The following is a 19,796-nucleotide window of genomic DNA, read 5'->3' on the forward strand; positions in this document are numbered from 1 at the left end:
ATGACCTCCCAACCATCCACTTCCAATCCTATGTACTATGATCAATTGTATGGAGCGGAGCAAATGATTCAGGTGAGAAAAGATACAGTATCCCGGTTATGACCAATAATATTTCAGTACACACCAATGGATTATCAAACAAATTTGTTATGTGGAATGCAGTATTTCAATAATTCGCATAATCGATACCAGGTACAAAAAAAATTTAATTTTGAAAAGATTCAAGAAAATGACGGTATTTGTTGGTAGAACAGACTGAAATTCTGGTTGAAAATCCAAAAACTGGATTATAGTAAAGTATTAGTATCAAAGTATTAATTGCTATTTTTTTCGTGAGAACTAACTGATTTAGAGGGTTTGACACTGCCTCCAGATTGGATGAAAGCCAAGTATTTGTTTTTACACATGTGCATCATAACTATAGATGGGTTTTAGTTCAATCAAATTTATCGGACCTAGTTGTAAAATAAAGATGGAAACCACGTAGGCTGAATTCGTCTGAATTGAATTTTCAGATGGTTCCTTTCCAAATTTCTCAAACAAATCATAAGTATCCCAATTTCAGTTCAAAATCGTTTCATTTTCAGTTTCCCGTCCCCATCCCCCATATGTCATCTCCTTATACAGTCAGTCATCACCCTCCAAATCTTCACAATATGCACACAACGAACAGTCTTGATGAGTCACCACCGTTTAATGGATTTATTGGAACAATGCTCATTCCTCCTCCTCAAATTGCATATAACAACAATTCTATTTTTACTCCACCTCCACCTCCTCCACCTTCTCAACCATCTCAACCACCTCAACCAACACCTCAACAACAACCACAACAAGCACAACAAGCAGCATCATCTCAACCTCCGCCATCACAATCAGTCTCACATCAAACATCGTCACATTCACAAAATGCTGGAGCAGTTCTCACGACAGCGATGGATTCATGTCAGCAGATTTCACATGTTTTACAATGTTATCAACAGGTGAGCATGAGAAATCTCCACTAGATATTCTAAGATGCTTTTCAATTTGAGCTGTTCTTTTGAACACATCATCGAGCAAACTTTGTCGGTTTCACTCCAAAATTGTAACCCAAACATCTTACTGTAGGCGCCAAGATAGTAGTGGAATTTTTCAATTCCAACCGGTACAAACGTCAGCAAACATTGAATTCTACTATTGTTTCAGGGCGGAGAAGACAGTGAATTTGTACGGAAAGCCATCGAATCACTCGTGAAAAAGTTAAAAGACAAGAGAATCGAACTAGATGCTCTCATCACAGCAGTTACTTCAAACGGGAAACAACCAACTGGATGTGTCACAATTCAGGTAATTTTAACTGAAATAATTTACTCTTTTACTCTAAAATCTAGAATTAGAAACTCTTTTTCAATACCAAGAAGCTTGCAGAGGTCACTAGATGGACGTCTTCAAGTAGCAGGTCGTAAAGGAGTCCCACACGTCGTTTATGCCAGAATTTGGAGATGGCCAAAAGTCAGCAAAAACGAACTGGTGGTATGTATTCCTTTGTTGCCCAAACATTCAATTCTTCTGATTCCAGAAACTTGTTCAATGCCAAACATGTGCCGACCATCCAGATAATATTTGTATAAATCCATATCACTACGAACGAGTTGTTTCGAATCGAATAACAAGTGCAGATAACACTCTTCATGGCGGAGATATTCCAATGAAAAATGAATATATGGGAGAGCAGGGAATGATTGATGGTAGTTATGGTGATTGGCCAAGTACTCCTCCTGATAACAATTTTAATGGTAAGAGAAGAAGAATAGAAAGAGAAATAACAAATTGATATTGATACAGGAGGGTTCCCAACATCAAATGTCCAACATACATCACCTCAATTGCCCCCATTGATATCTGATATTCCCCTTGATCTCACACAAATAATTGTTCCAACACCATCTCAGCCATTAGATAATTGGTGCTCAATTATTTATTATGAATTGGATACACAAATCGGAGAAACTTTTAAGGTTGGTTCTGATTGAATTGAGGTTGAAAATGTTATGGTTTTGTTTTAGGTTAGTGCTCTGGATCACGGAAAAGTAATTGTGGATGGTGGAATGGATCCACATGGAGAGAACGAAGGAAGATTTTGTCTCGGTGCACTTTCAAATGTGCATAGAACAGATGCTAGTGAGAAAGCAAGGTTAGTATTTTAATAACTTTTTCAACTCATTAACTCGAAACTGTCTCGTGAGGGACCTTTTCCAGTCTTTTGTATCTATATTTTTCCTTTCGTCCCAATAAATAAACTCACATGCAATATTCGAATATTCCTCAAATGAACTAAACGGAGCAATCTTTGCTCAACCCATTTTCTTCCAGAATCCACATTGGCGGAGGTGTTGAACTGACTGCACACGCCAATGGAAACGTCTCCATCACTTCGAACTGCAAAATCTTCGTGAGATCTGGATATCTTGACTACACTCAAGGAGCTGAATATAGTAGTAAAGCACACCGTTTCACTCCAAATGAAGCCACATTTACGGTAGTTTACGGAATGAGATTCGATTTTTTCATCTGATTTCATTTAGGTATTTGATATCAGATGGGCATACATGCAAATGCTTCGCCGCAGTGAATCGAGTAATGAGGCTGTTCGTGCTCAGGCAGCAGCAGTCGCCGGTTATGCGCCGGTAAGAGAAACTCGAGATAACCTCTGTGATAAATGTGTTTCCAGATGTCCGTGATGCCAGCAATTATGCCAGATAGCGGAGTCGATAGAATGCGTCGAGACTTCTGTACAATCGCAATTTCATTCGTGAAGGCATGGGGAGATATTTATCAGAGAAAGACTATCAAGGTACCGTAATGTTTTATTAAACTAGTTTCTTCTTTTCTGGGATTCTAGGCCACTCAGACTGACTGCTTTAAAACCAACATAATTTCAGGAAACTCCATGTTGGATCGAAGTAACCCTCCATCGTCCACTTCAGTTACTTGACCAACTTCTCAAAAATAGTTCTCAATTCGGAAGTTCTTAATCATCCCCCACTCTACCTGTATTTATAAATTTAATTTACCTATCTTGATACTTATCCCAAAATACATGTTCATTTGTCCATCTCTTCTCGTTTTTTCGAATAAAAACTCAATGCTCAACGGTCTTTCTCTTTCTCTCTTCTAGTGACAAATCTCAGTCTTTTCTTTCTCTTCATTCCGAAATTATGTCCCTTGAGGATCATTTCCTCTCCCGCCCTCTTCCCTTGTGCTCCCCGAGCACTCGTCCCCTTTTGGTGCCGTCTGCGACAGAAATGGGTGACACTATCATTTTTATTGTCCCTTCTATTTCTCTTTCCGTTTCTGAAACTAAGAAATGTTGCCGTTTTTATGTGGTTTTTTGAAGAGTATTCCAATAGTTGAAAGTAACTCTTTTCCTGCAAAATCTCAACGACTTCTTCCTTTTTCTTTCCCTTTTTTACTACTTGTGTTTTTTGGAAATTTTGAATTCAGAAGTGGATGCTCACTCAACGATTCAAGTACTACTTCTTCTTTTTTGGCGTTTGCACTAGATATTTGATTTAAGAAAGTTCAATTCAAGGTCTGTTTCATTGAGTTTTCATCCGTCAAAGGACAGAATCAAAGTAACTGAATTTTATTGCGATGAGACAGTCTTTTCGAATCAGAACGTTGCTATCTAGTTGTGAAAATGAGAGTGTTGTGAAAATGAGAGAGAACTTACAGACTCATGATGAAAAATCTCCGAAAATGTAACAGAAAAATATCTTCTTTGACTGAAACTAAGACCTTCAAATGAATATATTTACGATTTGGAATCTATTATGATTTTGTTAGGAATCGAAGTTCAAAATCTGATTCCACTCAAAAAATGTTCCATTGACCCCTTCTTGACCTTTTTCTTTTTTCTGTTTTCTTTTCAATATAACTAAAATGACATCATATACTCTATACTCTTCAATCCGTTTCCGCTTGATTTATTCCCTAAAACCTTCCAGAAAAAATGTTTTTATTAACTTCCACATATTCAAAAAACATGCTTTTTGCTCCTGACTTTTTATGATTTCTTTTCAATCGAGCACCTACATTCTTTGTTTTCATTTCGGGAGGTCCTTCCAACCAAAGAAACGATAAAAACGGCAGAAGATGGGTCCCCGTCGACGTCTTCTTCATGTTCTTCAATAAATCATATTGACCCTTTTTCCCTTTTTCTTCTTCTACTATTCTGAATCTTCAACGGTGGTCATTGTCATCATTTGGAGATTAGTACGAGACCTTTTCTCTATATTTTTTCTCTTTCTTCGAATATGAGTTTCCGAATAAAAAAGCAAGAGAAAAAACCTGAATTGTTATTCGAATTCCTTCTTTTTCGCCATGGTTTCTATTTTTCTCAAAATCTTGCTCTCATGGCTCATTTGACATTCCAAAACAAGCTGTCCTTCCGCCTTTTTTCGTGCTGTGGTCGCTTTCTGGAATAGGATGTTCTATGTCATTTTCTACTCGACTGGAACGCCATGAACCTATTATTTATGGAATGAAAAAAGAAGGATGGAGACAGTAAAATAGTCGGATTCAATGTTGTATGAACTGAGTTGCTTCGTGTGGTTTGTCCTTTAGTTTCTCGGAGATTCGAATCTCGGAAAACAGTTTTTCTTTTTAGAATTTCTAATTCATGCAAAACAATCGGCTACCGAAAATCGCTCAAATTTATATCTTGGAATTTCTCGTAATAGTCCTAAAGCCCTTCTTTCTTTAGTGAGTTTAACAAATTTTAATGGTTTTTGAGACCACATTTTTGAAACCAACATCTGCTTTGCATTATTTCAAATAAGAACATCAGAAATCGTCTCATTATTTTGAAAACGAGTCTCATTTTTTCCGAAAAGAACAACATTTTTCGGAAGGGAATATATTCTTTTTGGACAACATATTTAGATGACTCCTAGAAGTGAATGTGTATATTAGCATCGTCAGAAAACGTTATGTTCATAGTGACTATGAGAAAAAAAAACTAATTGTGGCAAATATGTTATCATCCGAATCCCCAATAAAGCAGAACAACAGACTGAAAGATCTGGAATTTTCTCAGATTCAATTTCTCTTGAGATTTGAAAATTTTATTTATTGTCATTGCTGTAGTCAGGTGTTACTGGAAACTGGCTCTGATAGTGAGTTAAAGTTCTTTTTGAAACTTCAAATCATTGTTTTTCCAATATCCAAAATATTTTATTTCACAGTTGCCTTTTCTTCACTGTCCTTTCATTCTTAACAATTGTTCTCCATATCGAATAGATCGTTGATCGAATGGAGCCTTTCCCATTTAATAAATCCTAAATTTGAAACACACCGTAAAAACTGTATTATAACGGCACCTCCTACATGCTCAATATTCACCACTAGCTTCGTCCTGGTAGTTTTCCATGATTCTGAATAAAATCAGTGTGAATAAAATGTGTATGTATAGCATTTAGAATAGCAAACTGAACGCCTAGAAAAGTTATTTAGTGAACGAAGTCTCAAAAAATCTCAAAAACCATCGAAACTTGTCTGGAAGGCAGTTTAAAATATAATGGCATGCCGTTATAATACAGTTTTTGCTGTAGATTCAAACATCAATACAATTTTTTCGCCTAACCTACCGTAACCCCACCTAACTTCTCTTCTCTCCATCATTCCATTATCTCTTCGTTTTCCCTGTTTCTGACATAAATCCATCGTGACCACTTTCCTCTTCTCTACCATATGTTGTCATATTCAGTTATCCTCTCAAAACTAAAACTCATAAAATAAATTAGAAGAGACTTCTCCTCCAAAGCTCCGCCCCCTTTTCCCTCTGCTCTTCTACTATTCACATCTGTTCGACATTCAACAAATTGCTCTTTCCTCCCTCTCTCTCCCATTCTCTCTTTTTCTAAAAACATAAACACGGTGATCTAGATGGAAAATAGCCGAGAAAATATATTCAAAAATTCAGAATACGAGCCCGAGAATATTTCATTTCTTGTATAAAAAATAGTCTATTTTATAAATATACTCTCCTCCCATCTCTTCTAACATACACCTTCAACGCCCCTTTTTTCTCATCAAAACAATCCAATTTCGGGTTTTCTCCCCTTCTTCTTCCTTCTCCTCTTCTTCTTTTTTCCCGTGTGCTCCTAAAAAGGGGCGTGGCTCTTCTTTAGCTCCTCCACCCCCTTTCCCCCGACATTTTCTAATCTTCCTGACTCCTTTTTCACATCTGTTTTCCTTTTTTGATTATTCTGATTTCTTTCCAATTCCTATTTCCAGAACTACTGTTTCTAGTCTCTTCTTCCAGATTTGAAGACCCGGCCAAGTGGCATTGCTCCATGTTGAGTGGATGCACCGGAGCATCGTCCTTCTTGTGATCTGCGTCACTGGCGTAGCAGTCGCTTCCATTGTGACAGAAACATGTTATCCAGACACGTGAGTTTTGATTTTTTTCTTTTCTTCTCAGGATAAGGAAGAAGAACATTTACAAAGGAATGAAATTTGGGTAGACGGGAGGATTTTCGTATGTCTGGGTTAGGATAGAAGGGTTCTGAAGGCTCTCGATAGATCATGATAGAGACAGTTATATGAAAAAAGAAAATTGAACGGCATGATGAAATCAGAAGATTCAGATACCAAATTGGAACTTCTTTGAGTGTTCCCAAAAAGTTTCTCTTATGCGTAGACTTTTGATAACAAAATCCCAAATTTCACAGTTGGAGTAACACGTTTATTCCATTTCCCATCAATTGATTCTGTGATTCTGCGGTGTAATTAGACAAGATGAAACCGGCTTTCAGTTGTCCAAGATAACTTCGTTTCCATCCTGATATGTATAAATTAGACAGTACTGATACTGAAAATGATGTTTGTACGATATACGTCTGCTGAAAATCATCACAGATGTATTGCTGGTCTTAAGCTCTTTTCCATCACTGTTGACGAAACCGAAGACTTTTCATTGAGCTCATCAAATTAGCAGGATCTCACTAGCATACTGTTTAACTCACAAAATGGTTAATTCTAGATTCATTTAGAGCTTTTCCATTTGTAATCTTTCACCTTCTCTTGACTATATTGTATCTTCTACACGTATCAATGACGCACCAAAGCAAAAGAATATCGTTTCCGAAGACCGGAACTTCTACTTCCATCCGTTTCTTGTCGCTCTTAAACATAAAATAATTGGAAACCTAATCTTCGTAGTCTTTGCTACATGCACTCCCCCCTTCTTCTTCTTCTAATTTGCTCATCTTTCTCTTCTTTTCCTTCTTCTAAATTGACGAATAACGAGCTCAATATGATAATTGATGAAGAAGAGAGGAATCCTTCAGAATTCTATTGAAGAGAACCACGTGTAAGTGACAAATAGCTCTCTCTCTCTCTCCGTCTTTCAGAGAGAAAATGATATGATGATGCTCTTCTTATTTTCGTATTTTCCCTTTTTCGTAAAAACCATCTATTATGCATTAAAATGGACGAGAAAAGAGAGGGAATTTGTCTCTCGACAGAGAGAAGATCTGCTTCAGTGATGTTTTGATGAATGATCGTATAACAAACAACAAATTGGTCAAAGATGTCAAAAAAAGAAAAGATGTGATCTGTTAGAGCAGAAGAAAAAAGAGAAAAAGAACAATGGAAGTCAGTGCGATGAAATTATAAGTGCGCTCCAGTGAACTTTGATTCGAATTTCGGAAGAAAGATTTTGACCCCGTTTTACACTTTTTTGGAAGGGACCAATATATTTTTCTCAATTAGATTAACCAGCAACTATTGGATTGCACTTTCCTAGTGGAGTACTGTAGCATTTTTGTCTGGATAGACAGAATCAGACCAGGAGATATTAAAGGTTTGCTCTGGAAACTATATCAGGAAACTGGGGAAGCTGTCAAACCATACTCTTTACAACCTCGCTTTTCGGAATTTTGGGTGCTTTTGGTGCTCATTAAAGAGCTACAGTAACCTTCATCTGCCGCTTGTAATCTGAAATCCCATAAATTTCATCTCAACAATTTTCTATAATTTTCTTGACGGCTGTTTTCTCCGTTCAAAACCTTTCTTTTTTCGGTCCAAAGTGTTTCCTGATGGAAGCAGTCGACCCATCGAAAACATTCGTACCTCCTCCTCCTCCTCCCGTTTTTCTCCTTCATCTGAATACGTTCGCCTACTTTTTTCCTGTCGACTTGGTCCAAATAGAGAGAGAAAAGGGAAAGGGTAGATCAAAAAACAAAGTAATTGAGAAGATGAAAACACGATAGAGTTCTCTTCTTATTTTTGGAATGTTGCATATTTAACAATATCGGAAGTAGAGGGAGAAGAGAAATGTGTCATTTACACACATAAATCGGCAGAAATTCATTCTGTAACAAGGCTAATACTTTCCTTTTTTCTCATTCATTTGTGTTTTGAGAGACTCCTGAGTAAAACTGAAAACGAAGAAGAAGCAGAGAGAGAGAAGGCTCTCCTCGATTTTCCAATTAATTGGAGACGCCACTGATGAAAGATGAGCAGAAGGAAAAGCAACGTCTTCTGAAGGATTAACTCGAAAAAGAAGAAGAAGAAGTCATCGAGAGCCACCCACGGGATACGGGAAAAAAACGGAGAAAAGAAAACGACATTTCACTCTCCCAGATTGGAAAAAAACGAAATGAAACGAGCTTCCATCAAGAGAGAATTTATGGGAGGGAAAGGTCATGGTCTCGAAAAAGAAGAAGAGCTCTTTTCAGTATTGTTGAGATTTCGGAAGTGATTTCGGGAATGGAAACCCTTTTTTGAATTAGTTAAGCTGAAGCCTCCGACTGTCTATCGCTGACGTAGTTTTAGGACCTTTTCAATTCAGGTTCAATTCAAAAATGAAGAGAGAATTCTGAAATTTTCAGAATATAGCTGACATTTAATGGAGACTTGGAGCTGGAAATTCAGAAACCGGATGATGTCTGAAAACTACAGCTTACTTGATAAATTAAGGAATATCCTTCAAGAAGAGTTCTAGTGAAATTAGCTAGAAGAATATTTCGAGATATGTAAATTTATTCATCAATTCAAGAACTTCTAGCCGAAAAGAAAGGTGACGTTTTAAAATACCTCGTCATACATCCATATTTTGAATTATGAGCCCTGAAATGAATTTGGAAACATTCTTAAGTTATCAGTTGAAGATCTTCCCAATTCTGAGAGACTCATCTGAAATTTCATTGTTTATCATTTTTCCAAAATCTTCGAAAACTTTTAAAGTGAAAATGATTGGTACTCTCTGTTGTGGACCATCACCACAATATTCATAACTTCCGTTTTCCTTCCGTTTCAATTTTCCTCTCTCTTCTAAATAACTATTTGTGATTGGTTCACTCCGCCACGTCGTCCTCCAAATCAAATTTACTTCTGTCCATCTTCTTCTTGTGACCCAAAAGCAGTGTCCAAAATTATTCAAATTCCCGGGTAGCTCCCCTTCCCATTTCTTCGCCAATTTGGGACATATTCACTGAACTCGTCTCTCGGTTTTTTCTTTAACTCACTTCGGCGCCTCGACGACTTTATTCCATTTCTTGACTGGCTCCGGAAGGCGCAAAAAATGGAGGGTAATTTGGGAAAAAGGAGGAGAGAGTGAGGAGGATCTGTTTCCCCTGGAGGATCAAACTGAAATGGATAAGAAAAGAAAAAATGAAGACGGAGATGAAGAAGGAATGAAGAAGAAGAAAAATGTGTTGATGGGGGCGGTGAGAATAAAAAAATGGTGGTGATGGACTGGTAAAAATGGGAAAGAAAATGAAAATAAAGAGAGAGAGAGAATGAGATTTCGGGAAGAAATTGGGGGGTCTCACTCAGGAAGTTGACCTGATTTTTGTGTTATTTTTAGATGAATTTGTCAGTTTTCATTTGAAACGAAGAACTTTCAGAGGGAATCCCTAAGAAAACAAATTCTCGAGTCTCACATTATTTGTATATATTGCGCAGAGCAGACTTTAGGATCTTTCTTCCAGTTCCACTTTTTCACGGAACTGTTTTCTAGAGAAATAACTCCCAGCTCAGTGAAATATAATACGAATTCTAAGTTTTTTTCACATCAATTCACTGTAAATGACTTGGAAGATTTGCCATAAAGAATGCGACACAGGCAGTCTACGTAAACAGCTCAAAAATTGCTCCTTTTAGCACTGAAAAAGGGCAAGTGCAACAAGTGCAAGAAATTTTTGACGATTGATAACTTCTTAGGATGTGCCCGTACAAAAAAGTTGTCAACTACAATAATGAAGCTCTACTTGTGATCTGTATCGTCCATAAACAATCAATATTGAGAGACTATCCGTGTCACGGTCACAAAGTTGACCATTTTTAACTAAAAACTGCAAGTGTCGCATTCGTTATGACCAGTAATGAAAAGAGTTCAAATACTTATTTCGCATCACTACTCATTTGAACATTGAAATAATCGGACAGTTGACTCTGTCGAATACTCTCAAAGTTAAATAGTATTTCCAACGGAATAGTGCATAAACGAATAATTATTTACTAGTACTCTTTGTTAGGCTTCTATTGTTTTTTGTGTTTTTCTGATTTCCAAAAGAAGGTTATGGATGAAACTCTTCATGGCTGGTCTATCAAATACGAAATGAAACACGTTATTTCCAAAAGAATTGAAAAATACCAAACTCTCTGAAATTTCAGATGCGCCGATCCAGAGATGGATACATTCTTCTCCTATGGAACATGTTGCGATAATGAGTGTTGCTATCGTCTCAGATATTGGGTTTAGTAAGTTGTTCTCTCTCGATTTCATTCCAATTCTCAATCTGACATTTTCAGTCCAGCCAGTATCGCAGGCATAGGATTCGTGGCTGGTGCATTCTTCGCTTTATGCTTTCAATGTCGCTGAAAACGTACACAATTTGTTAACCGGTATCTTCACTTCAATCGTCTCTTCCTCGCTCCTTCCCTCAAAAAACTTCCATTCTCTTCTCTGATATTTCATATCACTTCTTTCTTTTCTATTGCCAAATGTATATGACTCTTTTTATATTTCATGTTTTATGAATGAAAAAATAATAAAAATATCATAGCGATAAAAGAAGACTTGAGAGTACTGTGGTGTAAAAAAGAAATGTACACAGGTCGGGGGGAGAGGGGTAATTCGGAGAAAAATGAAAACAAAATATAATAATAACAAGAATAGGATAGGACAGGGGGAAGGGTACGAAGAAGTGGGGAAGAGAACATACTTTTCAGGCAAAAGATCGGATCACAGATTCGAAACGAGGAGAAGTTTTTGTAGAGGAGGGGAATCTAGAGGGAAACGGACACAAACTAACCATTTTCTAAGGAAAACTCCGAGCAATATTCTAGTTCACTGGAGAAGAATTTTACAGAAGAGAGAGAGTGAAAAAATATATATTTAGTAAAAAAAAACAATCCCTGATTTCAGTAAATGAACGCGTTTCGAGTCTATCAGTTCTAGAACAAACAAATGAATCACTAAACTTTTCTTTAACCAATATATATAAAGTACTAGGTGGAGAAGGGTATCTGTATTTGGTGTGTTCACAGAAAAAAACTGAGGTATTTTTGGGGGATTTGAAATCTCAACGGAAAGAGTGGAAAACGAATAAAATAGGAGAACATAGACACGTTTTAGATGGATGGGTGAGAAGAAGAGAAAGATTATCGAAATGTTCAGCAACTTTGCAGGAAGAACACATTGGTGCCTCGTCTATTACGAGAACCATCTATTATGAATTCGAACAAGCAGAAGAAGCGATCCTCCCGATTTCTATTATCACATTTTCATAAAATTGACTATATCGGAGTGGAGAGAAACATACAAACTACACATTTTCATATGAGGGGAGAGAAGAACTTTTTGAACCGTAATTTCAGATGAAGATTGGACTGGTTTGAATGTCTAAAGACTAGGAATTGATGAGTGGCGGTAGGGAGAGAAAAGAAGAGAGGAAGGTCCCAAAATGAAGATTATTCGATCAGCAACAGAAGAAACAACTGATATGCAACGGCAAGCTGGACTGGCGAATTTAACAAATATGAAGATGTAACAACTGATGAATCCAACGACTCTTCTGATTTTGTACAGGGTTTTTGTGCAACTGGTTGAGCGATTCGAATCGATCAATGATGAAGCAAAGAATGAGATTTAGAATGCATTTGATCTGAAAATAAACCAATTTAAATACTAAGAATTATATATTCAGATTACACACCATGTCGAAAAAAAAATGCTTATAAGCATTCTGATTTTCTATATTGAATGATTGATTTAACAAAGTTTACAGAAAATCAGAAATCAGCAACACAAAAAAGCAAAAGGATAACTGACAAGTGGATGAAGCATGCAAGAAAAAAGGGAACAGAAAGCACTACCTTACTCACAAATTAAGATTTTCGTAGAAGAAATCATTGCTGACACCGAACGATGGGTCCATATTTGATTGATTCTGTTGCAAATATTGGTTCACTTGTTCTTCCTGAAATAAATTTAATGTTAAAAACCCAGTTCCTTCTAGAATCCAAAAAACTAACCCATGCATTCAAATAGTCTGTCAATGATGAAAGTCCGGGCCTTGATAACCGCTCGTTAACAACATTTTGAAGATCATCGTAGAGGTAAGCATCCAGGTCGATAACCGCTCGATCCACTGTTACGCTTCCAGCTGGGTATGTTGTTGGAACAACGAGACGAAGTGGTGGGTATGGTTGATTTCGAAGCTTACAAGATACAAGAATATGGTTCGCATCGTGTCGTTGATGATTCGGGTCAATTTCGAATCGTGCTTCAAGAGCTTGAAGCTCTTTTCTTGCTGTTTCAGTAAGGCTAGCACGTTGAACTGGTTGACCAGAATTCATCGAGTTTGATGGATTTCCAACATGCAGAGTTGGCTGGAGAGCATCGATTGGGTTTGGAAGGAAGTCATCATATGTGAAATCATCTAGACCTGAAAGTCCACCAATGGATCCTGGTGTTCCCATTTTCTGATTTGGTGTACCCATTGGATTCATCGATGGAGCTCCAGAAGACGGTCCTGACATTGATCCACTCATGGAATTTCTGTCTCTTCCAATCTGTCCCGGCCCATTTGGCATTTGTCTCATATTGTTTCTCATCGCTGGATTCTGATAAGGAGCATGACGATGGTTATTGACTGGAGATGTCATTTGATCATGTCCCATATCACCTCGATACATTCCATGCATTGGTCCTCCACCGCCCATCATCATGTGGTCTTGTGGTTGCATCATTCTCTGTTGTTGTTGCTGTTGATGCCACATTTGTTGTGACTGATGCATTTGCTGCTGCATGTGAGGTGGTGGTCCACCCATATATTGTCCATGGTTATACCCAGGATGTCCTCCATATGGATTATGAACTTGTCCATTACCCATCATTCCGTGATCGCCATTCATCACAGGATCGTTCATTCCCATATGATTTGGATTTTGAGCCATTTGATTGATATTCAAAAAATCTTGTTTCCTGGCAATCCACGTCTCCAAATGATTCAGATATTCCAGACTAACGACTCGTTTACCTTCCAAAACACTGAGCATCACTTCCAATTTATGTGCGGCTTCATGATTTCCTTCTTGTCTGCACTGTCTCGCTCTTGTTCTTAAACTCTCACAACTTCCACGCATATTTCTCAATTTCATCGAATACACGTTTTGATCCTCTACACTCATCATTGCTTGATTCACTGGCATTCCAGGCCGTTGAGGCCCTCCTGGACCACCGCCTGGACGATTGCCCGGCATATTTCTATCTGGACCTGTTGGCCCCATTTGATTGTGATGACCGGGATATTGTTGTGGTTGATTGATAAGTGATTCAAGTACTGATGATGTTCCCGTGGGTGTGGTCTGCTGTCCATTCATTGGTCTGTTTGGGTATCCGTGTCCTTGTTGCGGCGGCATACCACCCCATTGTGGCTGTTGGTACATATGGCCTTGAGGGTCCCACGGACGATTTTGTTCCATCTGTAAAATAAGAAACTTTTTTTATGATTCAAAGACAATCAATTTGTCTCCTTACCTCCTTTTTCATCTGTTGATTATATGGGTTACTACCCATTGGTCCTCCACCTGGAGGTCCATTCATCATTCCATAACCTCCATATCCACCAGGCGGTCCACCCATTCCCATATTCGGTGCACCCATTTGTGGTGGTGGTTGTCCCATTGCTGGACCTCCACCTCCGTTCATTGGAACTGAACCTTGTTGAGGACCACCATTCGGGAATGGAACATTTGGTGCAGAAGACTGTCCTGATGATTGAGATCCAGGAGTAGTTTGGCCACCAACACGGATAGCAGTGTCCGGAGATGGGAAGTTAGCAACTGCGGCTGCGACAGCAGCAGATGCAGATACGGTTCCAGCGGGTACTGTACTTTGAGAGGAGGGTGTTGTAGATGCTTGAGTTGTTGCAACTGTTGATGGAGGATTTCTCGCTTGCGCGGATGTCGGCTGAGGGTCCGGAGGCACTGGGGCTCGATAACCAGGTGTTGAACCAACGGGCGTAGTTCCTCCCAACACTAGAAATCAGAAAAGAAGTTATACGCCGTTCACAATAAATCAATATTTACCTGCTGTTGTACAAGGTGGACTATGAAACTGTGATGGTTGAAGAACAGAAGGGACTGCTGCCGATTTACTATTACAATTGATGGCATTTATCACTTTTGCAATTGTCCTCATGTATTCATCTTTCGACATACACTTTGCAAATACGTATTCTTCAACCTGTCGTGCATCGCCAGGTACAGGCAGATTCGGTGCATTCTGTCGGTTTCTGGCCAATTCAGGTTCCCTACAATAAAGTAAGTGAACGGATGAAAAGAGAATAAAAACTTACAGTCTCTGAATGACATGCTCTCGAAATTTGGGCGAAGGCCAATCCTCTTCGCTCATCTTTCTGCTCTGTTGTTCTTGCTTTTGGAACGGTGCTTTTCCAAGCGAATCAACTACCGACGACGTCAACGTGGCGGCTTTTGGTTGTTATTCGCAAAAAACAACAAATATAAAATCACACAATTCGATTTCTGCAAAAAAAGTGTGAAAATATCGTTTTTATTCTTTTTTATTATGGCGCTCGCATTTTTTTGTTGTGATTCGATTTTATTTGGTTTTGAAAATACAAAAAACGTTTTCTAAAGAGACCAAAATGTTACGGCGAATCGTTATGCTTGAAATGATTATTGTTTAAAAGTTTTTTCTTTCAATGTTGGTTACGGATCTATCAAAAACATGCGTTTACAATTTTTAGAACAAAAAGAACTCACATGTTCTCGTCAAAATTCTGACGAGTCGTCCTCCAATAACTTCGGACGAGCGACGATGGCAAAATCACACTTTTCGATTCGTTCCCCGGTTTATCCTGTAAATTAATTGATTGGAAAGTATAACATTCACAAGACAATTAAAAAAACAAGGTAAGAAGAACCAAGAAAATAGATTAGATATTAAAAACGTTCCAGAGCAACGTGAGAGTTTAAAAAAGATAAGATTGGAGGTGGGAAGTGTCGTTGAATAATTTATTCGACAGTTTGAAAGAAGAAAAATTGTGAAAGAAAATAAAATGAAAAGGAATAAATAAAAATCTTAGATTGAGATATTTCAGCGGAAAGTATTTAGATTTACTGGTTATTTCAAGAACAGTGTTTCATCCTGTCGTTTCTTTGAAGTGTACTGTCCTGGCTTCCCTTGTGCTGCTTCATGATTCGCAAGCTCCGGTGGGCATGAAGATACGGGCGATTCGAGGAGAACCTGCAAATTTCATACGTTTCTGACGTAATCTGATTTTTTTCAAAGTCTATATCCCGTCATTGATTTCAGAAATTCTCACGAATCTTCTCAAAAAAATGCGAACATTTTTTGGTCACACAAAGTCCATTTCTTCCTTTTTCGTTTTCTGGAGAACCAGCTCAAGTGCGGCGCTGGCGCGAGAAAAGAAGGAAATTAGGCAAAAACCACCCCAAATACATGTGTGAAGTGCCGGGGAAAAAGAAGAAAAAGAGAAAAAAGGGGAATTCAGTTAGTGCGACAAGAAAGTAAACCAATTACGGGATATATATGTGTGAAGAGTACTTACCTGCTTCAAGTCGTAAAAGACGGCCGTGTCATCTTGAGTGAGGAACGTGATTGCTTTACCATGTTTGCCAGCTCGACCTGAAAAATGATAAAATAGAATTAGCGTTTTAAATCTAAAAACAACAACTGTATATGATTATAAAAGACTGGAGGTGTTGATAGAGAACCGAGGAAAAGAGAGAAACGAAGTGCAATAACAATGCAAAACCCGGAGGAGCAAAAAGTGGGGAGGCATTCATTTATCACCAAATGCTTCGAAGCACGCGGTGCGACTCTCTTTCCGAGCAACTGGCAACTTTCCTGTCAAAGTGAAAAAGAGATAGAGAGAATGAGAACTAGAGGAAGGGCAGGTGGCACAACGATGATGATGTTAAAGGATGATTCCGAATACAGAAGAAGCAGGACATGGATGAAGAAAAGCAGAAAGAGTGGGTGCGAAATGAAATGTTTTGAAAGAAGAGAGAAAAAGAGAGAAAAAGAATAAGAAGAAGACGGGGAGAGTAGATGTAGAAGAAAATGATTGATAATACCGTAGACGGACACACAAGTTAATGACATTCTTAAATAGTGTGTCGAGAGAGGAGATCATAGAGTTTCGCTTATCGAAATTCTTATCACTCTTTCCTAAATATCAAGGCAACGAGAGAAGATTCAACACTTCTTTTCCTTCTCTTTCTTCTTCTTCTTCTTATGATCATTTAATGTATACATATCTATGCGAACATTTTCTACGCTTTTACCGATATCTCACTTCTGTATATGTGTTCTTAACAATATCTCGAGTGTAAAAATAATGTAAAAGCGAAACAAAAACGATTGACATACCTATTCTAAAGATATCTCATCTTTCTTTTTACAGTTTTTTACAGAAACAAGAAAAAAGAGTACATTAGAAATAGACTGTGGTGAGTGGATAGAGACGTAGACATACAACGAGAGCTCATCGCGATGAGAGGGGGAGAGGGGTACTTCCCGGGAGATGAAGAAAAAGAAGAAGAAGAATACCTATCAATACAATCTCCGCTAAACTTTAAATTTGATGAGATTTCGGTATTGTTGATGCACAGAAATGTGCGAAACATCCTGATAATTACGCTATCACATTTTTTAAATGCATTGTTAGTTAGGTTTTCAAGAATCGCTGTAATGCTACGGTTTTCTTCAAAAAGTTAGACCTCAGTTTAATATGAACCGAATGACATCCAGGTGGCTCCACAAAAGTGTCAGGAAAGCACAATTTACGCTAGTTGGTTCGTTTGCTAATACATCTGTGACAACATTGTACTATGGAAAGAGGCTAATAAATCAAACATATAGAAGGAGAATCCCTGATATAAAGTTATCTTTCTGGGATATATTGAAATTAGCAAAGTCCAATAAATACGTTTCTAGACTACAGGATATATTTGAGCGTCATCAATACCGTCATAGTTAAATTTTGATTCGGTTTTAACCATTCTCCAAAAAATGTCACAGATTTGGAGGGATTGGAATTGAATACAAATGTTGGAAAGGGGTGAGGAAAAGATTGAAAATTGAAAACGGTTTTAAATATAAACTTTTTTATGTGTTTCATTGTTACCTCCACATTGAAAAAAACCAGCATCGCTTTCTCTCTTCCTGATGCCCCGCAGTAATCGTTTGGTCGTGTGGAGAGAGAAAAAAATCGCTTTCACAAAATTGCGTGTGTGGTAAATATCAATGGATGAGACAGACATAGAGGACAATCGAGAGATGGAGGACAAAGAGGGAAAGAAGGAATATGTGGGAAAGAAGGAATAGAGAAGGAAAGAAAGAAAATGAATTTGGGAGTAAGAAGAAGAGACTGTTTGGGGTAAAGGACGACGAAAAAGAAGTTTGCAACAGACCATTCAGCCACTATGAATGGGTAGGTCAAGATGCGTACAATTGCATCTTTTCGGATTACGGTCTTCGTATTGACGGGAAAAGAAAATAGAACTACTTTCTTTTCCTTCTTGTTAGTTGAAAGTTTAATGATGAAAAGTGTAGAAAGAGAAAGTTGAGCGACGACCTCGAGCAAAGAGAAGAAGAAGAAGAAAAAAACACATTTTCTCGTCTCTTCTTCTTTTTTCTAAACTGTCAATTGCATCGGGTGGCAGTGAGCTCTCAGAGCACATGGCCAGGTGGCGTCGTCTTGGAAAATCAGAAGAAAATAAAGAACAGAAAGAAGCACATGATGATACGTATGTTCTTCTTCCCAAAGGCTTCAGTAACTTTTTTGTGAGTAAAAGAAGCCATGTTCCTTTTTTTTTAAATCTACATTTGACGATTTCATGGAAATATTTTTGTGAAAAACGAAAGTGACTCCAAATATATGTTTATGCAACGGCACTGTGATGTGTTTCTATTTTGAGTCAGCTGTCCGGTTTTACGGAGAGAGCCCGAAAAAGGACTGCTAGGGAATGATGGAAAGTCACACAGTCAAGAAAAAAACGGAATGTTTTATGGGAGAGAAGTGCAGAGATTCTTCTGCCATTAAATGTATTGTTTGTTTTAAAAAGTACGGTTTATGGATGACATTAGAAGTGCTGTAGTGTTGTGTGGAGTGTTGGCGAACTGTTGAAAACATCTCGGCAAGAATACAGATAAATTCATTCCAGTATTTTTATAATTTTAAACTGTGTAGTTTCAAGATCTACCCAGTTGAATGTACAGTAGGACGTGGCCACACATTCAGAAAACTATTTTTGTTGCGAATCATTCTTCGTTTTATCAGTTTTTCATTACCAGGTATATTTTATCTCAAAAAATGCACCCAGCTGCTCCACATGATAATCGTTGATTGATAGGCTTCATAGTATTTCATTCTTTATTCTTTCCACTCTCACATGGTACATTTTGATGCTTCGATCAACACATAACCACGTGGAGTCCGCTACGGGAATCATTTGAGTTGATCAAACTAACGCAGGTCGAGAGCGGGGAATCGAGAGGCATAAAGATCAAGAGATGCGAGAGAATCAGACGGTAACAACCTGGTGGGGCAGAAAATGGACGATATCGAGAGAGGGTAGGAACATTGTTGAAACTCCCGATTTTTGCGACGGTAAATACATTTTGGATAGCCGTCTTCCTCTATCTCTCTATTCTTCTTTCGGGTAGGTCGACAATGTCTTTCGCAGGTTGAAAATTTGGAAAAGGAGAGACGAGAAACAACCGAAAAGACAAATAGCAACACACAGTGCGGCGGTGGTGAAAAGTAAGAGAAAAAGAAGACGTCGTTGGCAAATGGAGACGTAGAATACAAAGAAGAAGAAGAAAACGAAAGACAGCAATCTTTTTCTCCTTCAGATCTGCGGCGACGCGCTGCCTTGCCGGGGGTATTGTTCCGCACAAGTACAGTGAGTGATGGATAGATGAAGATTGTGATGGAGTGGAGAAGACAAAGACGTTCAAAAAGATGCCGGTGACTTTTGGGATAAGATACAAAAATCTTCGGAAAGGGATGAGTCTGAAGATGAATAGACGACGTGAACGACAAAAATACTTTTAGAATAAGAAGAGGTCAATTGAGAAAAGAAACATCCATTAATTGAAGAAGAAGAAAAAGAAGACCGACACGCTGCTTCTTACGAGAAGACGTGGATCAAGAAGAGGAAAACGTCGTTTATGGAGAAGGAAGAAAAAGAGAGAAACTCGTTCACCGACCTGTCCATTCAGCGATTTTCAACACTCGGATGCAATG

General features: G+C 38.1%; 5 protein-coding genes across 5 annotated transcripts; 2 read left to right on the forward strand and 3 right to left on the reverse strand.

Moving 5' to 3' along the window:
* On the forward strand, nucleotides 1-3,017 carry GCK72_010632 (uncharacterized protein; the record flags this gene model as incomplete). The annotated part of the gene is made up of 12 exons (XM_053727966.1): nucleotides 1-72; nucleotides 118-192; nucleotides 588-983; nucleotides 1,189-1,329; nucleotides 1,411-1,515; nucleotides 1,562-1,778; nucleotides 1,828-2,000; nucleotides 2,049-2,176; nucleotides 2,356-2,521; nucleotides 2,568-2,669; nucleotides 2,714-2,836; nucleotides 2,925-3,017. The coding sequence occupies 12 exons, from the start codon at nucleotides 1-3 to the stop codon at nucleotides 3,015-3,017; spliced, it is 1,791 nt and encodes a 596-aa protein (XP_053587543.1).
* Nucleotides 3,018-6,223: 3,206 nt separating this feature from the next.
* Nucleotides 6,224-6,484, reverse strand: GCK72_010633 (uncharacterized protein; the record flags this gene model as incomplete). Its single annotated transcript, XM_053727967.1, has 1 exon — nucleotides 6,224-6,484. The coding sequence occupies one exon, from the start codon at nucleotides 6,482-6,484 to the stop codon at nucleotides 6,224-6,226; it is 261 nt and encodes an 86-aa protein (XP_053587544.1).
* GCK72_010634 (uncharacterized protein) lies at nucleotides 6,350-10,873 on the forward strand (the record flags this gene model as incomplete). The annotated part of the gene is made up of 3 exons (XM_003110839.2): nucleotides 6,350-6,435; nucleotides 10,666-10,752; nucleotides 10,804-10,873. The coding sequence occupies 3 exons, from the start codon at nucleotides 6,350-6,352 to the stop codon at nucleotides 10,871-10,873; spliced, it is 243 nt and encodes an 80-aa protein (XP_003110887.2).
* A 1,501-nt stretch (nucleotides 10,874-12,374) lies between these two features.
* On the reverse strand, nucleotides 12,375-14,911 carry GCK72_010635 (uncharacterized protein; the record flags this gene model as incomplete). Its single annotated transcript, XM_003110939.2, has 5 exons — nucleotides 12,375-12,473; nucleotides 12,529-13,980; nucleotides 14,036-14,535; nucleotides 14,587-14,810; nucleotides 14,856-14,911. The coding sequence occupies 5 exons, from the start codon at nucleotides 14,909-14,911 to the stop codon at nucleotides 12,375-12,377; spliced, it is 2,331 nt and encodes a 776-aa protein (XP_003110987.2).
* Nucleotides 14,912-15,643: 732 nt separating this feature from the next.
* On the reverse strand, nucleotides 15,644-16,329 carry GCK72_010636 (uncharacterized protein; the record flags this gene model as incomplete). The annotated part of the gene is made up of 3 exons (XM_053727968.1): nucleotides 15,644-15,766; nucleotides 16,092-16,168; nucleotides 16,299-16,329. The coding sequence occupies 3 exons, from the start codon at nucleotides 16,327-16,329 to the stop codon at nucleotides 15,644-15,646; spliced, it is 231 nt and encodes a 76-aa protein (XP_053587545.1).
* Nucleotides 16,330-19,796: the final 3,467 nt, after the last annotated feature.

The sequence above is a fragment of the Caenorhabditis remanei genome, chromosome III (assembly GCF_010183535.1).
Source record: "Caenorhabditis remanei strain PX506 chromosome III, whole genome shotgun sequence".
NCBI lineage: Eukaryota > Metazoa > Nematoda > Chromadorea > Rhabditida > Rhabditidae > Caenorhabditis > Caenorhabditis remanei.